General features: G+C 38.4%; 1 protein-coding gene across 13 annotated transcripts in view; it reads right to left on the reverse strand.

The window, feature by feature from the left end:
- Positions 1–22424, reverse strand: part of PIK3CB (phosphatidylinositol-4,5-bisphosphate 3-kinase catalytic subunit beta) — a 184006-nt gene that overhangs the window by 69794 nt on the left and 91788 nt on the right. For all 13 annotated transcript variants that reach the window (XM_084989822.1, XM_021069527.2, XM_084989825.1 and 10 more), the window contains 3 exons: positions 18894–19064; positions 17404–17481; positions 591–842 (listed from right to left, as the gene is read on the reverse strand). In XM_084989822.1, coding sequence (XP_084845948.1) covers positions 591–842; positions 17404–17481; positions 18894–19064 — 501 coding nt within the window. The remainder of the gene's footprint in view (positions 1–590; positions 843–17403; positions 17482–18893; positions 19065–22424) is intronic.

Below are 22424 nucleotides of genomic sequence, written 5' to 3' on the forward strand. Positions count from 1 at the left end.
TTCAGTTAAGGGACTGTGGACCTATAACATTTTATTTTAATTTAATTTAATTTTTTATTTTTTTATCTTTTTTTGTCTTTCAGGGCTGCACCCATGGCATATGGAAGTTCCCAGGCTAGGGCTCAAATCAGAGCTGTAGTTGCCAGCCTACGCCACAGCCACAGCAACATGGGATCTGAGCCACGTCTGTGACCTACACCACAGCTCATGGCCAGGCTGGATCCTTAACCCACTAAGCAAGGCCAGGGATTGAACAGGCGTCCTCATGGATACTAGTCGGGTTCACTACCACTGGGCAACAATGTGAACTCCTGTAATATTTTAAATCTCTTCATTCTTTAACTATATTTTCTAAAAAGCATTATATTTATAATAGAGTAGAGTATAACATTGAGTAAAATAAATTGGCTGAAAGATAATCGAATAAGACATAAAAATGGACTTGCTGTTTTTATAAAATCAGTTCTTAGGGACCAAGTTATATGACATAATTTCACTTATATTAGTCTATTATTTCAATATCTTAAAATTATTGCATTATGTTACTATTATCCCATTATAAAAATTTTCATAAGTTAGTATATAATTACCACTTTTCCAGATTTCCTGATGGTCTGATATTTAGAGGGATTAATAGTTTTGGTTGATTTCTTCGTTTTCACTTTATCTAACACTGCATAAACAGCAAAACATAATCGAGCCATTCGTGGCAGGTCGCAAGTATTGATATCAAATTCCAGGGGTTCATTCCAAATATGATCATTTTTCCCTGATATCTCTGAGCTTACGATGGTTTTACACAGGAGTTCGGTACCATGAAAAAGGCCAGCCCTGACATGAACCTGTAATGATGGAGACAAAAACAAATTCAGACTCATGAGTACTGTACCACTGAAACACCTCTATTTTGGAGAATGAAAAAACACATACTGGGAGAAGAAGCAGGACAATTCTAGGAAAGCCTATTTGTCCACAGACCCATCAGAGTGTAATTAGCATTTAATTCACAAACTGTTATTTTAACTTATTTTTCACTTACTAAGTAGATAAGCTAAAAAATACAAGGTGTCTCAATAGTATAAATAGCTCTAAAAAAAACTAAGACCATAAGTATAAAAACTATCACATGCTTACTTCCACTTATGTCATTTACTTGGGGCCTTGTCTTATTCCTCTGTATAGTTGGGAAGAAAGGAGTGGATAAAGTGTCCCCAAAGTCTCTTTCAACTTCCATATAATTTATGAATTGGTTACTATAACAGTCAACCTAAAGATATCCTATCCATGTTTGTGATTATCCTACACATCACTCAGGTCCAGAGTGATGCAGGACATATGTTACATGTTCCACAAAATTTTACTCGGTCATTTATTTAAATAGTTTTTTAAAAAGACATGACATGGTTATATCCAATTTAAAAGTGAGTGGTATGGAGTTCCCATTGTGGCTCAGCGTTAATGAACCCAACTAGTATCCATGAGGATGCGGTTCGATCCCCGGCCCTGCTCAGTGGGTTTAAGGAACTGGTGTTGCTGTGAGCTGCAGTGTAGTTCACATACTCAGCTCAGATCCAGCACTGCTGTGCCTGTAGTGAAGGCCAGCAGCTGCATCTCAGATTTGACCCCTAGCCCAGGAATTTCTATATGCCATGGGTGCTGCCTTAAAAAGACAAAAATAAAAAAAGTGAGTGATAAAAGTAGACGTGAAAACAATACTAAAACAAGGATTGACTCATTGAAATAATTTACAGTCAAACTATTTTTTAACAATTCAGATGTGACATGAGCACACAGCAGTATTCAATATTTACTGAAGAAATAAAGACATATAATTACTTAGGTTTGTCTTTAAAAAAGCCTATCAATAAAAATTTTGACTTATTAAAAGTTACTATCCTAATTTTAAAAAGATATATAGATATTAAAATACAGCCCATATAACATAAAATTTTAAATGTTGATAATATGATTAATTTTTTAATTACAAATATTTATAAAAAATGAGTATAAAACATAAAATAATTTAAATGATGCTATACTGACAAATAAAATTATAGGTTAGTAGAGTACATACTTCGTAATGTGATAGGGAAAGGATGACTTACTTTAACAAACAGTACTCATTTATCTGACACCTGCTAAATAAATAGATGGATTAAGGGAATAAGATTTTAAAATCACCAAAAAGCGAATTGAAAAGAAAAATTATGGAGTTCCCGTCGTGGCGCAGTGGTTAACGAATCCAACTAGGAACCATGAGGTTGCGGGTTCAGTCCCTGCCCTTGCTCAGTGGGTTAACGATCCGGCGTTGCCGTGAGCTGTGGTGTGTAGGTTGCAGACGTGGTTCGGATCCCGCGTTGCTGTGGCTCTGGCGTAGGCCGGTGGCTACAGCTCCGATTCAACCCCTAGCCTGGGAACCTCCATATGCCGTGAGAGCGGCCCAAGAAATAGCACCACCAACAACAACAACAACAACAACAGAAAAAGAAAAGAAAAATTATTAAAGTTATCAGAATAACCACTGAAACTGAAAGATCATTTCATGAAAGTTAATTATACTATTCTACTTTTGCGTATGTTTGAAATTTTCCTTCAGAAACATTTTTAAGCTAAAAGCAGAAAATTTATTATTTACTCCAAATAGAGATGGATAATTATAACACAATAATGATTAAAATACAGGAATTATAGGAAATTCCTGCTGTGGCACAGTGGTTAAGAAACCAACTCCAGGGGCTTGGATCACTGTGGAGGTGTGGGATGAATCCCCAAGCCGGTGCAGTGGGTTAAAGGATCTGGAGTTACTACGGCTATAGCATAGGTCACAACTGTGCCTTGGATTCAACCCCTGGCCCGGGAACTTTGATATGTCACAGGTGCAGCCATAAAATTCAAAAATAAATAAATAAATAATAAAATATAAGCATTACAAAGGAATACTAAAAAGACTTTCAGTAACTCCCAGGCTACCACAGCTGATTCCCTTTAACTTTGCAGGAAACGGGGTATTCCTTCTACTCAAGGCTCCTGGTTCCATCTTACTCCAACTTCCCAAGTACTCAGACCTTCCTCCTTTGGTCCTCTGCACTGGAAAATAATCTTCCTCTTTAGCTAGCAATAAACCTACGCAAGTCTCTTCCATATGAAACTCAAAATAAAATCTTCCCTAGAACCTAACTAATCATAAAGAGAATAGCACCAACATCTACTTAGACAATGTATATCTCTTAATTTCAATCTATCTTGAAGCCTATACTGTATACGAGTGTAAAATAATTTATGATATAATCTGAAATAAAAAATGAAATAAATACTACATACATTCATTAAAGAACATTCACATTTTGACAGTGTAAAGATTCCAAATAAAAGAAGTTTATAGTAGGATAGCAGGAATATTCATGATTTATCATTCTCTTAAGTGATCTGGATTATATTTTATAATGTTAAAGTATTTGAAGATTTATATTCCAGAAAGTATCACATAAGCTAGATGCTCAAATTTAAAGATCCTAAACATCAACATGCTTAGTGCTTGGATTGTGGGATGGAAATCCTGTGAAACTGGATTGTGATGATCATTATACAACTACATATGTGATAAATTCTTTGAATAATAAAAAATAAAAATTTTTAAAAATAAAATAAAAAACAAAAATTCAGGTTTCCTTCTCTGTTTTTAAACTTATCATTTCAAGATTTAACAGCCACAGCCTTAAGCAACCTTCACTTAAGTCCATGGCTCTATAATACTTTAAATCATATTTTCCTGTGTTCCCTGAATCATGCAAAAAGTCTAGGGACTTTCATTTTTATTTTGTTAAAAAACACTTATGGATGACTACAAAGAAGGATTTATTTAACAATACTTTCAGGAAATCTTTCTATCTACCTTCATGCAACTCTCTCTATATAACATTTAAACTGTGAGAAACTGACAATGCTAGTATTTTTAACAGCCAAGACAGAATAGGAATAAGAAAAAGCATATCGACACACGATTTCTCATTTTCATAATTAATTTTTTCTGTGAAGAAAATTTAGTTACCTGTAAGAACTATAAAACAACTACTTTCTCCTAAGCAATTAAGAAATGGCCCATCGTGAAAATGCTCAATAAATAGCATTTAGTGTTGGTAAAATGATACAAAAGGTAAGAAAAAAGAACACCAAACCTGGACTTCTAAGTTTTATTTTCCTTCCTAATATAGCTCAGGAAGACTGATCATCAGTGAAAGAGTAGGCAGTGGATGGGAGGTTTAATCTACCAGTCAGTTAGGAAAGGTTCCACCACTGTTGTACCAAACATTTTATCAAAAGGAGTTGAACAAGCAGTAAAGGAAAAGAAAAACCTACTACCTGCAGAAAGACAAACTCCTCTAGCATGACTGAAAAGCCAAAACCGGTCTAGCACAACTAGACGTACATGAGCTGGAGAAGCTGGGAGCAAAGTCAGCTCCACTTAAGACCACCAAACAGAATATAACTTTAACAGTTAAACTATTATTTGTCTTCAGAGGGGAGAAATGCTTGGGTATAAGGAAAGGTATAAAAATGGGAGCAAGGAAAGCAGTGAGAAGGCTGCTGTAACTCAAGGAGAGACAGTAAAGGCTTGAACTATGAAAGGGCCTGGAAGACAAAGAGGAAGAAATAGTAAAGAATATTAATGAGGTAGGATCAACAAAGTATGATCACTTGATTAGATATGGTAGGTAAGGGAGAAGTGCAATCTAGCTGTCTTACCAAATATAAGAGGAAAGTCAGTCTATGAGGGAAGAGAATGAGGTGGAGACATTAAGCAAAAGTCGGCCTTAGAAATGTGTTATGTAGCACTTGAAAATAGACTAGAACTGAAGAGATATTGGGGTTAGAGGCAAAGCCTTGAGAATCATAAGCAAAGGTAGTACAGTTATTTCAATTTTCTTACAAAGACGACATCAGTAATTGTTTTCCGAGATCTGAAGAATCCTGAGTGAGAGGAAAATCACTAAGAGGTGCTGGGGCGGGGCCCACATGCCTGAAGCAAAGAATCCATCTGACTTCAAGGTCCTTGACCTCAAAATCACCAGAGTACTTCCTCTCACTCCCTTCTGCCACACACTCCTAGGATCACACCCTAAACTTGACTTTACCACACCTGGCACCTCCAAATCATAAATTCCTCATCTCCAACTATCTGACCTTCCAACTCACTCCAATACTCCCACGGTAACACTTCCTTGCACTCATTAAGGCCTCCATTTCAATAATCAATGGCTGCCCATTTCTCTGTTAGCTTTGTTTGCCTCATTCTCACCAAAACTCTCTGCCAGTGACTACCCGTCCCTTCCTCACACCATCTGAGGTCCATATCCTGGATAAACCAAATTACCTGCCTCTCTTCCATGCCAAATACTTTTGGGCAGACCAGCACCATGACTGTCCAATGCCAAATATAAAAAAATATTCTTTAATCACTGCAAGAACTATTTCTTACCTTTCCTTCACTGCTGATAACTTCCATAGACAATTACTCTTCTATGAGATAAGCCTGCCTCATATTAAGTACAACTATGAAAAAAATTTAAAGCCTTGGGAGTTCCCGTCATGGCTCAGTGGTTAACAAATCCAACTAGGAATCATGAGGTTGGGGTTCAATCCCTGGCCTTGCTCAGTGGGTTAAGCATCTGGCATTGCCCTGAGCTGTGGTGTAGGTTGTAGATGGCAGCTCGGATTCCATGTTGCTGTGGCTGTGGCACAGGCCGGAGGCTACAGCTCCGGTTAGACCCCTAGCCTGGGAAACTCCATATGCCATGGGAGCAGCCCTAGAAAATACAAAAAAAAAAAAAAGGTTTAAAGCCTTGTTTAAGCTACTTGTTTTGTCAGGTTGTCTATTACTTGAAGATAATGTGCTCTAAAAACATGTCCTATATGTTAATCTATTTTATTTAGAAGTTATCCAAATGTTGGAATAAAATTCTAGTCCACTCTTATATGGAAAACAAGTAATGAGGAAGATCAAATTATGTACCTAATATAAAACTCAAAATCCAATACTTGCCAACTACAGATAGATCACTGTTACTAAACTGTGAAGTCTGAGTTGGGGAGTGATTGATGCCAGGGTATGTGCTGCAAGAAATAGAAGGCTTAAAGAGTATTTTTTTCCCCTGAAAAATGCAAGTTATTTCATAGACACCTGACATTCCACAAATCTCCAGGTAAAGGTATATAGGTGGGGGGGGAAGGCAGTTGTCATCTATTCATACATAATACTGGCTTAGGAACTTAAAGTCTATAAGACTTTAAAGTCTATAAGTCTATAAGGGAGTTCCCATCATGGTGCAATGGAAATGAATCCAAGTAGGAACCGTGAGGTTACAGGTTCAGGTTCGATCCCTGGCTTTGATCAGTGGGTTAAGGATCCGGCATTGCCATGAACTGTGGTGTAGGTCGCAGACACGGCTCGGATCCTGCGTTGCTATGGCTATGGTATAGGCCGGCAGCTGTAGCTCCAATTTAACCCCTATCCTGGGAACTTCCATATGCCGCAGGTGCAGCCCTAAAAAATGACAAAAGACAAAAAAAAAAAAAGACTGTCATAATTCTAATCCAGGCTTTGACCTCATATATATATACATACATATATATTTGTATACATATATTTATGACCTTTAACGGCCACAAAAAGTCTCTGCTGCTTAATCTTCATCCAAAACCCAGTTTTGAGTAAAAATACATAAAAAGAACCTCCAGAAAGTCACACAATATATTTATTTCTTTGAAAAGTCCAAATATTACCATTCATTTAAAGACAAATTACCACATGGTTGAGTATAGTACTTAGACTGAATTACTTTGGTCTCACACACAGAATGACTTTTTCTGAATTGCACTGTCAATATTATATATTTAGTCTACTCAGGGAAAGATATTATAAGAGATAGATATGTGAGACACTTTTTTTCCTACTGTAATGATGCTGGCAGGGGTGTGAGTGTCCACTTTATCACCCACTGCATCTTCATAAGGAACTGCGAAACTCCATTTCCAATATAAGTATGAACTACAGTTACATGAATAGCGACAACGTTTTTATCTTGAGATTCTAAATATTTTAACTGTTTATATTTTCTTTGCTTTGGCCACTATCTATACTACAAACAAAAAACAAAACCTGCGATCCACATGAAGCAATTTTTAAAGGATCTTACTATATACACACTTACAGCAATCTTGCCCCTGGCTTTTTTAAACTATTAAGAATCTCCAATTCCTTTATTTTTTTTTTTTGCTTTTTAGGGCTGCACCTGTGACATATGGCAGTTCCCAGGCTAGGGGTTGAATCAGAGCTACAGCTTCTGGCCTACACCACAGTCAAGGCAATGTGGGATCCAAGCCACATCTGCTCGGCAATGCTGGATCACTGACCCACTGAGTGAGACCAGTGATAGAACCAGCCTCCTCATGGATACTAGTCAGATTCATTTCCATTGCACAATGGAAACTCAAATTCTTTTTTTTTTTTTATCAATTTATTTAGGCTGCCCCTATAGTATGCAGAAGTTCCAGGGCCAGGGATCAAACCTATGCCACAGCAGCAACTCAAGCCACAGCAGTAACAATGCTATATCTTTAACCCACTGAACCACCAGGGAATTCTCTCAATAATTTTTTAAAACATCAAAATTTTGTTATTTTTTTGTGTAGATATGAAAGAGACTCTGTGTGTGTGTGTGTGTGTGTGTGTGTGTGTGTGTGTGTGTGTGTGTGTGTGTGTACACGCATGGGGGGCATGTAAGTGAGCTTAAATCATTTGTAAAATGAGATCAGGTAAAACATAAATAAAACTAAACATACATAAAACATATTCTGCATCTTTTGTATAGCAGAATGGAAGACAGGTATTTCAGAATGGAAATGACATTCAATTCTTAGTGACATTAAGGTTATGAATTTATCACCTTTTGTATATAAAATATATAGTTTTTCAGAAAAATGTTTAAAGATGAATATTTTCAATATTTTGTGATAAAGACAAGCTACTTAAAATAACCTGCTGAGTTTAAAAACATCTGAATCTCTTGGTTTTGGACAATTTGTGAGGAATAAAAACAAATGAGCCTATTATATAATAAATGCTCAATAAAAGTTAGTTAATACTTAAACAGAACAAAAAATGCTGATTTTAATTCCATCAACTAACTCCTGGCAAAAAGAAATACAGAACAAAGTAAAACTGTGGATCAGTTGAATACAGAGCTCAAAAAAGAACTCAAGTATAGGAGTTCCCATCATGGCTCAGCGATAACAAACACGACTAGGATCCATGAGGATGGAGGTTCAAGCCCTGGCTTCACTTAGTGAGTTAAGGATCTGCCATTGCCATGAAGTGTGGTGTAAGCTGCAGACATGGCTCAGATCCCAAGATGCTATGGCTGTGGTGTAGGCTGGCAGGTGCAGCTCTGATTCAGCCACTAACCTGGGAACTTCCATATTCTGTAAGTGCAGCCCTAAAAAGCAAAACAAAACAAAACAAAACAAAAAAAAACTCAAGTATAATGAACTAGAAGATACCTACACTAGCAGTAAACAGCAAAAACCAAAGGCATCTCATGGAAAAAAGTAACAATAAAGAATGACTCTAGAGCTCCCACTATGGCTCAGCAGAAATAAATCCAACTAGTATCCATGAGGATACAAGTTTAATCCCTGGCCTCGCTCAGTGGGTGGGGGAATCCAGCGTTGCGGTGAGCTGTAGTGTAGTCACAGACATGGCTTGTTTCTGTGGCTGTGGTGTAGGTCACAGATGTGGCTCAGATCTGGTGTTGCTATGGCTGTGGTATAGGCCAGCAGCTGAAGCTCCAATTTAACCCCTAGCCTGGGAACTTCCATATGCCGAAGGTGAGGCCGCCAAAAAAAAAAAAAAAAGAATGAAGTTAATTTCAGTATGGTAATAATAAATGGAGACCCTGCACATTATGAAGAAAACTGCTGAAATATCAATCATTATCTAATAGTCAAAGTATGATTTATTTTAAGGCAGTCTTTAGAACCATGTCTTATTGAGAAATCCTGGTAATTCACTAAAATGATTGAAGTTTACACATGGTTAAAAACAAACAAGAGTAGAAAAAATTATCTACATTTAAAATAAAATGAAAAAATTTGCATTTTCTGAGCTTAAAATATCCCATAGTAGAAAACATTAAAAAGAAGTTTTTGATGGAGTTCCCATTGTGGCTCAGTGGTTAACGAATCCGACTAGGAACCATGAGGTTGCGGGTTCGGTCCCTGGCCTTGCTCAGTGGGTTAAGGACCCAGCATTGCCATGAGCTGTGGTGTAGGTTGCAGATGAGGCTCAGATCTAGCACTGCTGTGGCTCTGGCGGAGGCCAGCGGCTACAGCTCCAATTCAACCCCTAGCCTGCGAATCTCCATATCCGAAGATGCAGCCCTAAAAAAAGAGAAAAAAAAAAAAAAAAAAAATTTTGTTTTCAGAAAAAGCAGTAGTAAAAACCATTCTCTAAACTTATATCATTTGAAATTTTTTCAAAGTTGTCACATTTCCGAATGTCTGAATCACAATCAGACTCTAAAAAGTTGAGAATTTTAAAGCACCATTATTCTTAATTACAGTCACATGCATTCTGTCTGACTTCAGTAAACTTTTAAGGGACACTTTTTCCCAAGCCCCAGAATATTTGGAGATCAAGAGAAGGCAATCTTTATCATGCGAAGGACTTTCCACTGTGCTACAACAAGGAAGTGCCAAGGCCACGGAGGCTACATTTATGAACTCACCAATTGAAAAAGGCAGAATATGAAACTTCAACGCCTTTTTCCTTTTTCTTTTGACAATATGGCCAAAATCCACTACATTTTCCCTTCTGATATCGGATACCTCCCCAAAAAATCAGCAGCATGAATAGGCTGAAATTCCCCTGTTTTCATGAAGGATATCACTTAATAAAAAGTCTTGTTCTGGTTTATGGGAGGAGTCCTTGTGCTACCTTTAACTAAGGATATAAAGATGTCAGAGATAAGTTATATTAAAATGTATTAATTCCTTGTACAAATATTTATCTAGTATTCCAGGCACTGAAATAAGAAGATAAAAAGACTAAGATAGTTTTTTTGTTCCTGAGGTGTAACTTATTTTTACAAGTTAGAAGTGCTGAGAGCTATAACCAACTAGGCTTATGAAGTGTTATGATTTTTGACTAATAAGAGTCAGGTTATGATTTGTGACATGGATTGTGTTGGGCTTGGAATTCTCTGGGTTCATCATGCTTGGCATTCATTGGGCTTCTGGAATCTGTTCTATTTATGTCTTTTGACAATTCCAGTAAGCTCCCAGCGATAGTTTCTTCAGTTTTTCTGAATTGCACTCTCTCTTTTCTTTCTGAGACTCAGATTACACAAATGTCGGACCTTTTGATACTGCCCACACAGGTGTCTGAGGCTCCGGAGGGTTTTCAGCTCTAATCACTTTTCTCGCTGTTGTTCAAATTGGAAAATTTTATTGATTAACCTTCAAGTTCACGGACTCTTCCCTTTCTTACTACTTTCCCTGAGTCCATTCAGTAAGAGATTTTACTAATTTCTTTCTTTCATTTAGTTTCTGCTTGTATATTCTACAATTGGCTCTCCAAATCCACAGGTTCTGCATCTGGAGATTAAACCAAACCAATGACCAAAAATATTTGGAAAAAAAATTCCAAAAAGTTATAAAAAGCAAAGCCTGAATTTGCTGCATTCCAGTAACTATTTAAATAGTATTTACATTCTATTAGGTACTATAAATAATCTAGAGATAATTTAAAGTACAGATTGTGCATAGGCTGCGTTAGAATACTGTGCCATTTTACATAAGAAACTTGTTCCAAGGCTTTTGGTATCCTCTAGGAGGCCTGGAGCTAAACCCCTGCAGATACCTAAGGGCAACTATATACCTTGGCTAAGACTTTCTATTTTTCCATTCCTTTCCACTGTGTTTGCCCTTAGTTGTTGTTGTATTTTTATACTAACTGCTTTAAAATCTTTGTGAGATAAATGCAACATCTATTTCTTTTTTTTTTTTTGCAACATCTATTTCATCTCAGCATTGATATCTGTTGATTCTCATGATCCATACAACTTGAGAATTTTCTGATTCTTCATGTGACAGTTAATTCTGAATTGTATCCTAGACATTTTGACAATTAAGTTATAAGACTCTTGGTTTTATTTATATTCTATAGAGAATACTGACATGTTTGTTTTAGGAGACAATGGTTAGCTTCAGGCTGCAAGTTCCAACAAGCCTTCTGTGAGCTGTGGCTCCAATACCAGTTCAGTTTTCAAATCTTCTGCAGGGCTATTTCGATCTGTCCTATGTGTGCACTATAAAGTAACTAGTTTATACTACAGTTCAGTGCTCAAAGTATATAGGCAGTTATCACTCTGATTCATATGTGTAGAGCTCAGGAATAAACCTATAAGTTTCCTGAGCTCCTCCCACTCTGAAATCATCCCAGTATTTTTCAGTTGCCTAGGGCTCTCCTTTTCTCATTCACCTGGTCAGAAAATTTAGGCTTTATTCACCCATACTTCCTACAACCATACCAGACAAGGAAGGACACGGGGTGGGGGTGGGGGTGGGGGGAAATAAGGATATGCCCCATTTTCTTAGGCCTACAACTTCTCTAATCAAAGACAAAGGTCCAACTCTGCATTTTAGGCCTGTCCCCATTGCTAAGGCTGCTGCCAGTGCAGCCTCTGCCACTGCTGCCATAGGACTTCTTGGGAGAAGAACAGCAAATAAATGAGAACAGAGAAAAGAAAATGAAGGGAAAAAAAAAAAAGGAAAAAAATGGGCAGATCCACATTCTCTCTTTGAGAGTTAGAAAAAGCCATTCTGACTAGTGCTGTAACTAGAAGGCTTTCTGAGCTTTTTCTGTCTGCACTAATACCATCTTCTAGATTTTGAGCAGCAGTCATTTCAGGCTTTTGCTGATTTTTTTTTGCTTTTTAGCGCCACACCCACAGCATAGGAAGTTCCAGGCTAGGGGATGAATGGGAGCTACAGCTGCCGGCCTACACCACAACCACAACAACATAGAGTCTGAGTCGCATCTGCGACCTACACCACAGCTCACGGCAATGCTGGATCCTCAACCCACTGAGCAAGACCAGGGATCAAACCTGCATCCTCATGGATCCTAGTCATGTTCGTTAACTACTAAACCACAAAGGGAACGCCTTCTGTTTTGTTTGTTTGTTTGTTTGTTTTTTGCTGATTATTAAGATGCACACCTGAAAAGGGAGATGGTGAAAGGCTGGGAAAAGATTGACCAGGACAATGTAAACCACAGAACTCTAAGCACTTTCACAATGAAAGGCATTCAAGTGCCAACGAGGCAGAGTAGTAAATCCACACTGAACACCGAGGATGTCATTACAGACTCCAAGGAATCTTGTGTCCAGCAAGATCTCTGAGACTACTATTACAATGATTTTACTCCTGAACCTATTATACTATAAGACATAGGTGACTGTAAGGAAGGGAAATTATCCTTCATGAGCCTGACCTATACGTGAGCCCTTAAAAGGGACCAGGCTCTTCTGACAAGAGATTCAAATCTTAAGAAAGATTTGATGCTTGAGAAAGTCTCTGTCCCTAGGGTTGAAAATAGTGCAAAATAGCCAGGACCTGATAGATGGTTTTAGTAATGTGGAAAGAAACATAATGTCTTTTCTATCAAAGGAAATCTTGGTTACTCCATTTTGCTCAGGTTCCAGCTTCCCCTGAATCAACCCTGCGACCCCCTTCCTCCTTACCTCTTTTCCCGGTAACAGTTTGTTTCAAATTAGCCAACCGGGAAGAATGTGCGCCATGACCCAACCAATGGGAAGGGGACAGGTAAATCACCTGTGTTAGGGATAAATAGGGGAGGGTCCTTTGTTTGATGCACACACTTTTTGGAGTGCCTGAGCCCTTCTGCAGAAGTAAAGAGCCTTGTGATTTCTCCTTGTCCACGTGTCTCACTTTCCAACACTGACAACCCGAGCCAGAGTTATTGTAATTTCCAACAGTAACAAAGAGCAATCCCCAGCCAAAAGCCATCAAGGAAATGAGAACCTCAGTCCTACTATTGCAAGGAACTGAATTTGGCCAATAACTTGAATCATCTTGGAAGCAGAATCTTCCCCAGAGCCTTCAGGAAGGAACGTAGCCAACTAACACCTGGATTTCAACCTAGTAACACCACAGGAAACCTAGCCATACCATGCCCAGACTTCTGACCAACAGAAATATGAGCTAATAAATAGGTATTGTTATAAGTGTTGGATTTGTGATGATCTGTCACACAGCAATAAAAAACTAAGAGGTGGAGTTCCCGTTGTGGCGCAGTGGTTAACGAATCCGACTAGGAACCATGAGGTTGCGGGTTCGGTCCCTGCCCTTGCTCAGTGGGTTAAGGATACGGTGTTGCTGTGAGCTGTGGTGTAGGTCGCAGACGCGACTCGGATCCCACATTGCTGTGGCTCTGGCGTAGGCTGGCGGCTACAGCTCCAATTAGACCCCTAGCCTGGGAACCTCCATATGCCACGGGAGTGGCCCTAGAAAAGACAAAAACAAAAAACAAAAAACAAAAACTAAGGGGTATTAGAAACTAATGCCAATAAATTTAACAACTTAAAACAAATTCTCCAAAGGCCAAAATTATCAAAACTGACACAAAAGAAACAGAAAACATAACTATCTATATATCTATTAAAGAAATTAAATTTCTAATTAGAAACCATCCCATAAAAAAAAACCTGCAGGCTCAGGTGGCCTGGAGTAAATACTAACAAATACTTAGAGAAGAAATTACCAATCCTACATAAACTTGCAATAATACCAATACTACATAAACAATACCAATCCTACATAAAATTGAGGAGGAGAAGGCTTGGCAACTCATCTTCAATGAGTGGTGCATATTTCAGAAGTTCAAGGTTGGTTTCAACTTTGGAAAAATCAAATTAAGAGACTAAAACATAAAAAGTATACAATCATCTTAATAAACACAGAAAAAGTACTGGACAAAGCGTAACCTTTTCTTTTACTTTCAAGATAAAAAACCCTTAGCCAAGTAGATAGAGAAGGCATCTATGAAAAAACCTACAGCAAATACTATACCTAAAATTGAAAACCTAGGAGTTCCCACTGTCACACAATGGGATCTGCGGCATCTCTGCAGCTCTAGGACACAGGTTTGGTCTTGACCCGGCACAGAGAATTAAAGGATCTGGCATTGCCGCAGCTGTGGTGTAGGTCACAACTGTGGCTCAGATCTACAACCTGGCATGGGTACTCCATATACCTTTGGTGGCCAAAAAAAAGGAAACAAAAAATTGAAAAACTAAATGCTTTTTGCAGAAACCTTGTGGCACAGCAGGTTAAGGATTTGGTACTGTCACAGCAGTGGCTTGGGTTGCTACTTGTGGTACAGGTTTGATCCCTGGCCCAGGAACTTCTATATACCGTGGGTGGGGGAGGGGGGAAACTAAATGCTTTTCTTTAAGACTAAGAACAAACCAAAAATGTCAACTGTGAAGGTTAATGTTGTTTGTCCATTTGACTGGGCCTTAGGGTGTCCAGATATCCTAGGTGTTTCTTTTGAAAGCTTTTTTGATAAGATTAACATTTAAATGGTAAACTGACTAAACCAGATGGCCCTCCTTTAAGTAGGTGGCCCTAATCCAATCAGTGGAAGAACTGGATAGAACAAAAAGACTCTTCTTTAGAGTAAAAAGGAATTCTTTCCTGACTAACTGAAACATCAGCCCTTCCTGGGTCTTGAGCATATAGAATTTCAACAGAAACTACAGACTGGGCATCTCCTAGTTCTCGGACCTTTAGAACAGAACTAAACATCAGCTCTTCTGGATTTCTAGTTTGCCAATTAACTAAACCTGCAAATTCTGGGATAATTTTGTGAACCAATTCCTTAAATAAATCTGTATGTAGGAGTTCCCCACATGGCTCAGGAGTAACAACCCAACTAGTATCCATAAGGACATGGGTTCAATCCCTGGCCTCGCTCAGTGGATTAAGAATCTGGTGTTGCTGTGAGCTGTGGTGTAGGTCACAGACGTGGTTCGGACCCCATGTTGCTGTGGCTGTGGCTTAGGCTGCTGGCTACAGCTCGGATTTGACCCCTAGCCTGGGAACCTCCATATGCATCAGGTGTGGCGCTACAAAGACAAAAAAAAAAGAAAAATCTGTGTGTGCATGCAAATGTACACGTGCATGCATAGGGCAAGCGCACACACATACACACCCCCTATTGTTCTTTCTCTTTGGAGAATCCTGACTAATGTATCTACTCTCATCAGTTCTATTCAATATCATATAAAGGTCCTAGCCACTACATTAAAAAAAGAAAGAAGTTTGCAAAGAAATAAAATCGCCCCACTCCTCCGCACCCCTGCCAGTTTTTTTTCTTCAGATTTCTCTTCAACCTTATACTGGAATTCCTTAATTGTGTAGCAATTTGCAACAATGAGGTGTACCTCACATCACTGGGAGTTCCCGACGTGGCTCAGTGGAAACGAAAACTGACTAGCATCCATGAGGATGCAGGTTTGATCCCTGGCCTTGCTCAGTGGGTTAAGGATCCAGCATTGCCATGAGCTGTGGTTTAGGTCACAGATGTGGCTCAGATCCCGAGTTGCTGTGGCTGTGGTGTAGGTTGGCAGCTGCAGCTTCAATTTGACCCCTAGCCTGGGAACCTCCATATGCCGCCAGCAGGGCCCTAAAAAGACCAAAAAAAAAAAAAAAAAGAGAGAGAGAGACAGAGAGCATCGTGTCATAATTGCATTAACTTACTTAAACAATGTAACCCCATTGGAAAAAGAAAAAGGGTGGTGGAGGAGAAATTAGAGAACTAAATGGAGGGGAGGAGGGGTACTTTAAATAGTACATTAAGCCCGTTACTCCAAGAATATATGAACATGAACAGTAGAATCAATATAGCATGAAATAGCTAGTGAAAGTTGGTAAACCTATAGAAATAAAATGTCACTCACAAACGACTTGTCAATGACAAAAAAAGAAAGCATAACGCTCAAGAAAAATAAAGCATGTAATTAATAAATGCTTCTTTAGTCTTCCAGAAGAAACTGAGCAACAACAAAAGGCTATAGAGAAACAACTACAAAAGAAATCATGGCATTCCCATTGTGGCTCAGTGGTAGCAAACCCAACTAGTATCCATGAAGACATGAGTTTGATCCCTTGCAATTCTCAGTGGGTTAAGGATCTGGCGTCGCTGTGTGCTGTGGTGTAGGACAAACATGGCTCAGATGAGAGCTGCTGTGGCAGTGGCACAAGCCAGCGGCCATAGCTCTGATTCGACCTGTAGCCTGGGAAACTCCATATACTGCAGGTGTGGCCCTAAAAAGACCAAAAAAAAAAAAAAGAGAGAGAGAAATCATTAATAATAATAACCTAACAAATGGGAAGAACAAATAGGAATTGCCATTTTTAGAATACATACATCAAACCACCGAGCAAAATCATACATATATTAAATATGACTCCATATGACTTAAGAGTATATTTGCTTAAAAACTTAAATTACCACTAAAATAGTAAACCAAGGCTAACTGGTTAAGCATAATCATTAAAAATTAAAGTCTAGCTGAGAACATAAGAGAAAAAAAAATCCCTTATTTTAATGACAGCTACCCAAGAATTTTTAATGTCCCTTTATAAAAAGCAAGCCATTGGTGGTAATCTTTGGCAAGGTGCTACTGAATATATCCTCATGCCAGGAAACATCTCAAACCAACTGAATCTCGCTTTCTTGGATCACAAAACTATTCACTTAATTTCCCTGCCAAGCAAAATAGAGGAAAATGCAGCCTTTACACTTTGAGACAAAATGCCTTGTTAAAGTCTTTAATTGTATGGGTGGTGCAATAAATTCCCATGTGTTAACGAGTTGTGGTCTACAATGTAGTCATCTATTTTATTTCAGGAAATGGTACTACATTTTCTGTGTGTTCAGCAAGTTTAAAAGGAAAACGGGGGGTGGGGAATGGCTGAGAGAGGTGGAGTACAGCTCTAAGCAAAGCCTAAAAAGGAGTAAGCCTGCACATAATCATGTGACCTATAGTTTCAGCTTAAATTTCACTTACTGAATTTCTAATCAAAATAAATTTCTTTTGTATAATATACACTGGGAAAATGTCAGTCTAGCCAGTGCATCTTCAACAACTCAAAAAATAGTTTCAAACAAGAATTCTTTATTGTCTTATAATAAATTACTGTATTCTATCTCCTATAATTGACCAATATCAGTAAAATTTAGTCTCCAATATGACATTCACTTCACTATCATTATTCAAATAAAGGGACAGAAGATAAATTCAAATCTCAAGTACTCACTTTTACAGTTTCTTCTGTGTTAAGTTTATTTCCCTTAACCAAGACAATTTGGAAAGGGTTGTTATTTTCCCAAATATGCTGTTAAAAAAAAACAAAGAAGTGGAGTATTTTAATGAAAGAAATGAATATTCCATGCTAGCAATGATATCATCTTATCATTTCTCATGTCCATTGGCAAAATAATGAAAATAGACCTCTGAACGAACAAATGAAAATCACATAAGCATCACAATCACTAACACTTAGTTCTCATGGCAAAACAGGCAGCATTCCAATACTGCTAATTTATTCACTAAATTAAACACCATAAATAAATAGCATTAAAACATTTGTATAAATTAAGAACTGACCACATTGGGAGTTCCTATGGCTCAGTAGTTAATAAACCCGACTAATACCCCTGAAGATTTGGGTTCGATCCCTGGCCTCACTCAGTGGGTTAAGGATCCGGTGTTGCCATGAGCTGTGGTGTGGGTCGCAGATGCAACTCAGATTCCATGTTACAGTGGCTGTGCTGATTCGACCCCCAACTGTTGAACTTCCTTATGCTACGAGTGCAGCCCTAAAGAAGACCAAAAAAAAAAGAGAATTGACCACATAAATTAATACCCAGATAAAAAATAGTTAAACCAGCAAGTTTTTAAGACTGAAGAACTGTTTAAAAATTAAGTGTTCCAATGAAGACAAACAAAAGATTTGCTTTAGACATATATATTACATTCTAGAAAGAAATGATACCTTTGTTACATTTAAAGTCTAAAAGTATTCAATAAGAAATAAACAGATAAATTAACACCAAAAACTCTATTACAGATAAACTGACAGAAATGAGATAGATCAGAAAATCAACTCTCTGTACATCTAACTTTTCTACTAGAATGTTTCAACTTACTTTTTGAAGTTCTATGTTTACCCCTAATCTCAATATCTCCAATTTGACTGCAAGTTTCTTTAGCACCCAAAGATAACCAAAAACATACATACCCTATTTACAATTACGTGTAGCTTGAATAAGCAGAAAGAATAGTAGCTGAAAAGGATAATTACCAATAAATGGTGATGGATCTTAGCTTTCACAGAAGGAGAACTGAGTAAAGAATGTAAGTGTGAGGCTTAAAAATACAGCCTAACAAGGAGTTCCCGTCGTGGCTCAGTGGTTAATGAACCCAACTAGGAACCATGAGGTTTCAGGTTCGATCCCTGGCCTTGCTCAGTGGGCTAAGGATCCGGTGTTGCCGTGAGCTGTGGTGTAGGTCGCAGACGCGGCTCGGATCCCGTGTTGCTGTGGCTCTGGTGTAGGCCGGCAGCTACAGCTCCGATTAGACCCCTAGCCTGGGAACCTCCATATGCCCCGGGTGCAGCCCTAGAAAAGACACACACACACACACACACACACACACACACACACACACACACACACACACACACAAAACCGCTTAACAAAATCACATGTCTTTGGGGGTGACCAAAGGTTCACACAAGAAACTTACAGAGATAACTCGAGTTTTCTTTGGTGGTAAAGGCAGAGGAAGGTTAGATGAATTTCGATTTATGGCAGCCTCTATGGCAATCATTTCTTGTTCATATAGCTTCTTAATCTTGCAACATTCCACAAGTATAAAATGGGGCAAGGTCCTGTTCATTACACAGTTCCGGATATACTATAGTATCAAGAAAGAATAAGATAAGGATTTTCAAGCAAAACTTACATCAGTAGAAGAATAAAATTAAGCTGAACTAATACTAGAACGAATGCACTATGAAAGTGTATCAACTCAATGTCAAGAATATGAGAATTAAAATCACAATATAAAATAGCAACCATTGGAGTTCCCGTTGTGGCTCAGAGAGTTAAGAAACCACCATGGTATTTAGGAGGATGAGGGTTTGATCCCTAGCCTCGCTCAGTAGGTTAAGGATCTGGCACTGCAGCAAGCTACAGCGTAAGTCACAGATGTGGCTCGGATCCAGAGTTGCTGTGGCTGGGAATAGGCCGGCAGCTGCAGTTCTGATTACCCTGGAAACTTCCATAGGCTTCAGGTGCAGCCATTTTAAGGCAAAGGGGGGACCATTAATTGTATATCTAAGCATCTAAGAAATGAACTAGATACTTCTTATATGTTATAGCTAATCTTCATAACGCTAAAAGAGATTTCCCCCCCTTTAATAAAGAACTAAAAACCAGAAAGCCTAAGTTATACACCTAAAATCTTAAAGACCTGAATTTAAATCCATCTGTCTGACTTTTTCTATTTGCTAAACCTTGAAGAAATGTGTACCACAGTACAGATGTTTTGTTTTCTCTTTTTTGCACATACCTGACAGTGTGACCAACTGGCTCATCTTTCCAGGAGCAGGACTTAACCATCGCAGACTATGATGCCCACCACTATGATGCCACTGCTAAGTCAGGAAATGTGAATATGGAGTACACATGTGGATTTTTTTTTTTTTTTGGTCCTGAGGGGACCAAATTACACTTTAACATCAATCACTGAGGTAGCGCATTTCCAGCACAGGCCTCTAGGCAACCATATCTGTCCTTCCATCAAAAATCTACTAGTCATTCCAGTTTGATATTTCCATAAAACCAGGACGACTCACCAGAGGCATGTTAGAAAAGGGGTGTTATTCATATTATAAAATATCCCTAACAATATGAATAGAAATCTAATGTATTTCTCAGTAGAATAAATTTCCTATACAGGTTTAAACTACCATGAGGTACCTACCACCTCACACCAGTAAGAATGGCCATCATTAGTAAGTCCACAAATAACAAATGCTGGAGAGGGTGTGCAGAAAAGAAGGGAACCCTCCTGCACTGTCGGTGGGAATGTAAATTGGTACAACCACCATGGAAAAGAGTATGGAGGTACCTCAGAAAACTATATATAGACTACCATATGCCCAGCAATCCCACTCTTGAGCATATATCCAGATAAAACTTCCCTTGATAAAGACACATGCACTGAATGTTCACTGGAGCACTATTCACGACAGCCAAGACATGGCAACAACCTAAATGTCCATCAACAGATGACTGGATTAAGAATATGTAGTATATATACACAATGAAATACTACTCAGCCATAAAAAAGGACAAAATAATGCCATTTGCAGCAACATGGATGGAACAAGAGACTCTCATATTAAGTGAAGTAAGTCAGAAAGAAAAAGACAAATACCGTATGATTGCCACATATCAGATCTGGAATCTAATATATGGCACACATAAACCTTTCCACAGAAAGGACATAGAGAACAGACTTTGGTTGTCAAGAGGGAGGGGGAGAGAGTGGGATGGACTGGGAATTTGGGGTTAAAAGATGCGAACTATTGCCTTTGAAATGGATAAGCAATGAGATCCTGCTGTATAGCACTGGGGACTATGTCTGGTTACTTGTGATGGAGCATGATAATGTGAGAAAAAAGAATGTATACATGTATGTGTGACTGGGTCACGTTGTTGTGCAATGGAAAAATGATGGAACACTAAATCAGCTATAATGGAAAAAATAAAAATCATTATAAAAAACAAAAAAAGATTTAAAGTGTGATTCAGTGTATTGCATTCAATTCAGAATCACTAAAAATACATTTTTGAAATTGAAAAAAAAATTTCCATAATGGCCCATATGAGTGGGAGTTCACATGATATTATGATGAATATATTCATTAAAATACTTTTCACTATGAAAAGATGCATCATTTCATTTCCTTCACATTCCATTGCCTACATTGTATAATTTCATTCTCACAGTATATTGTACAAAAACTCATACATGCCTTTAGTTTTCCTTGTAATAACAAATTTGGACAAAACAATATGCATATTTTACATTGTTAAGTTAAAAAAAAAAAAGTGTTGAATTAAAGAAGGAGAAGGGTACTTAAAAGGCAGCAGAATATGAGGGAAGAAGCCAGTACTTCCATGTTACCACCAAGCACTTTTCATCCTCCTTCTTCCTCTTACGCGCCAGAGTTCAAGCATGTCCAGTCAAATGCCAAAGATCCCAAAGCTCTGCTGTGCACAGAGATTACTATTGCTACAGTTATAGACTTTCTACTTCCTAAACCAAGAGTTGCAGGCTACACTAAAAATTGGGGGGTGGGGGAGGGTAATAAAATCCCCTGTTACCTGCTAATAAATCACAAGTCCTTCTCAAAGAGACATCATTTAATAATTAGCATGCCTGTATCCCTCTTGCTTAAAACAAACAACAAAAATCACAAGTAAGTGTAATTACATATTTCTCAGGAGTTCGAATCACAGCTCAGTGGTAACAAAGCTGATTAGTATCCATGAGGATGAAGGTTAGATCCCCACTCTTGTTCAGTGGGTTAAGGATCTGGCGTTACCGTGAGCTGTGGTATAGTTAACAGATGCAGCTCGAATCTAGTGTTGCTGTGGCTGTGGTGTAGGCCAACAACTGTAGCTCCAATTCCACCCCTAGCCTGGGAAATTCCATGGGTGCAGCCCTAAAAAGACACACACACACACACACACACACACACACACACACACACACACACAAAATCAAACTCAAAGGTTAAGGAAGGCTATTAAGAATAGTCAGACCTAATGCTAACAAAAGTCCTATTACATAGGGAAGTATAAAAAGGGAGAAGGGAGATAAATATTAGATAAAGCAAAGTTACATAATTCACAATCAAAATTTATTTTACTTTACATATATCACTTATAATGACAAATAAGGTTTTTTTTTTTTGTCTTTTTGCCTTTTCTAGGGCTGCTCCTGCAGCATATGGACGTTCCCAGGCTAGGGGTCTAATCGGAGCTGTAGCCGCCGGCCTACGCCAGAGCCACAGCAACACGGGATCCGAGCCGCATCTGCAATCTACACCACAGCTCACAGCAACGCCGGATCCTTAACCCACTGAGCAAAGCCAGGGATTGAACCCGCAACCTCATGATTCCTAGTCGGATTCGTTAACCACTGCGCCACAATGGGAACTCCAACAAATAAGTTTTTATACAATTTAACTAATGACCATTT

This window comes from Sus scrofa, chromosome 13 (genome assembly GCF_054392235.1).
Source record: "Sus scrofa isolate SSC_HxYL_T2T_F1_AM1 chromosome 13, Sscrofa_HxYL_maternal_Yorkshire_Landrace_v2.0, whole genome shotgun sequence".
Classification (NCBI taxonomy): domain Eukaryota; kingdom Metazoa; phylum Chordata; class Mammalia; order Artiodactyla; family Suidae; genus Sus; species Sus scrofa.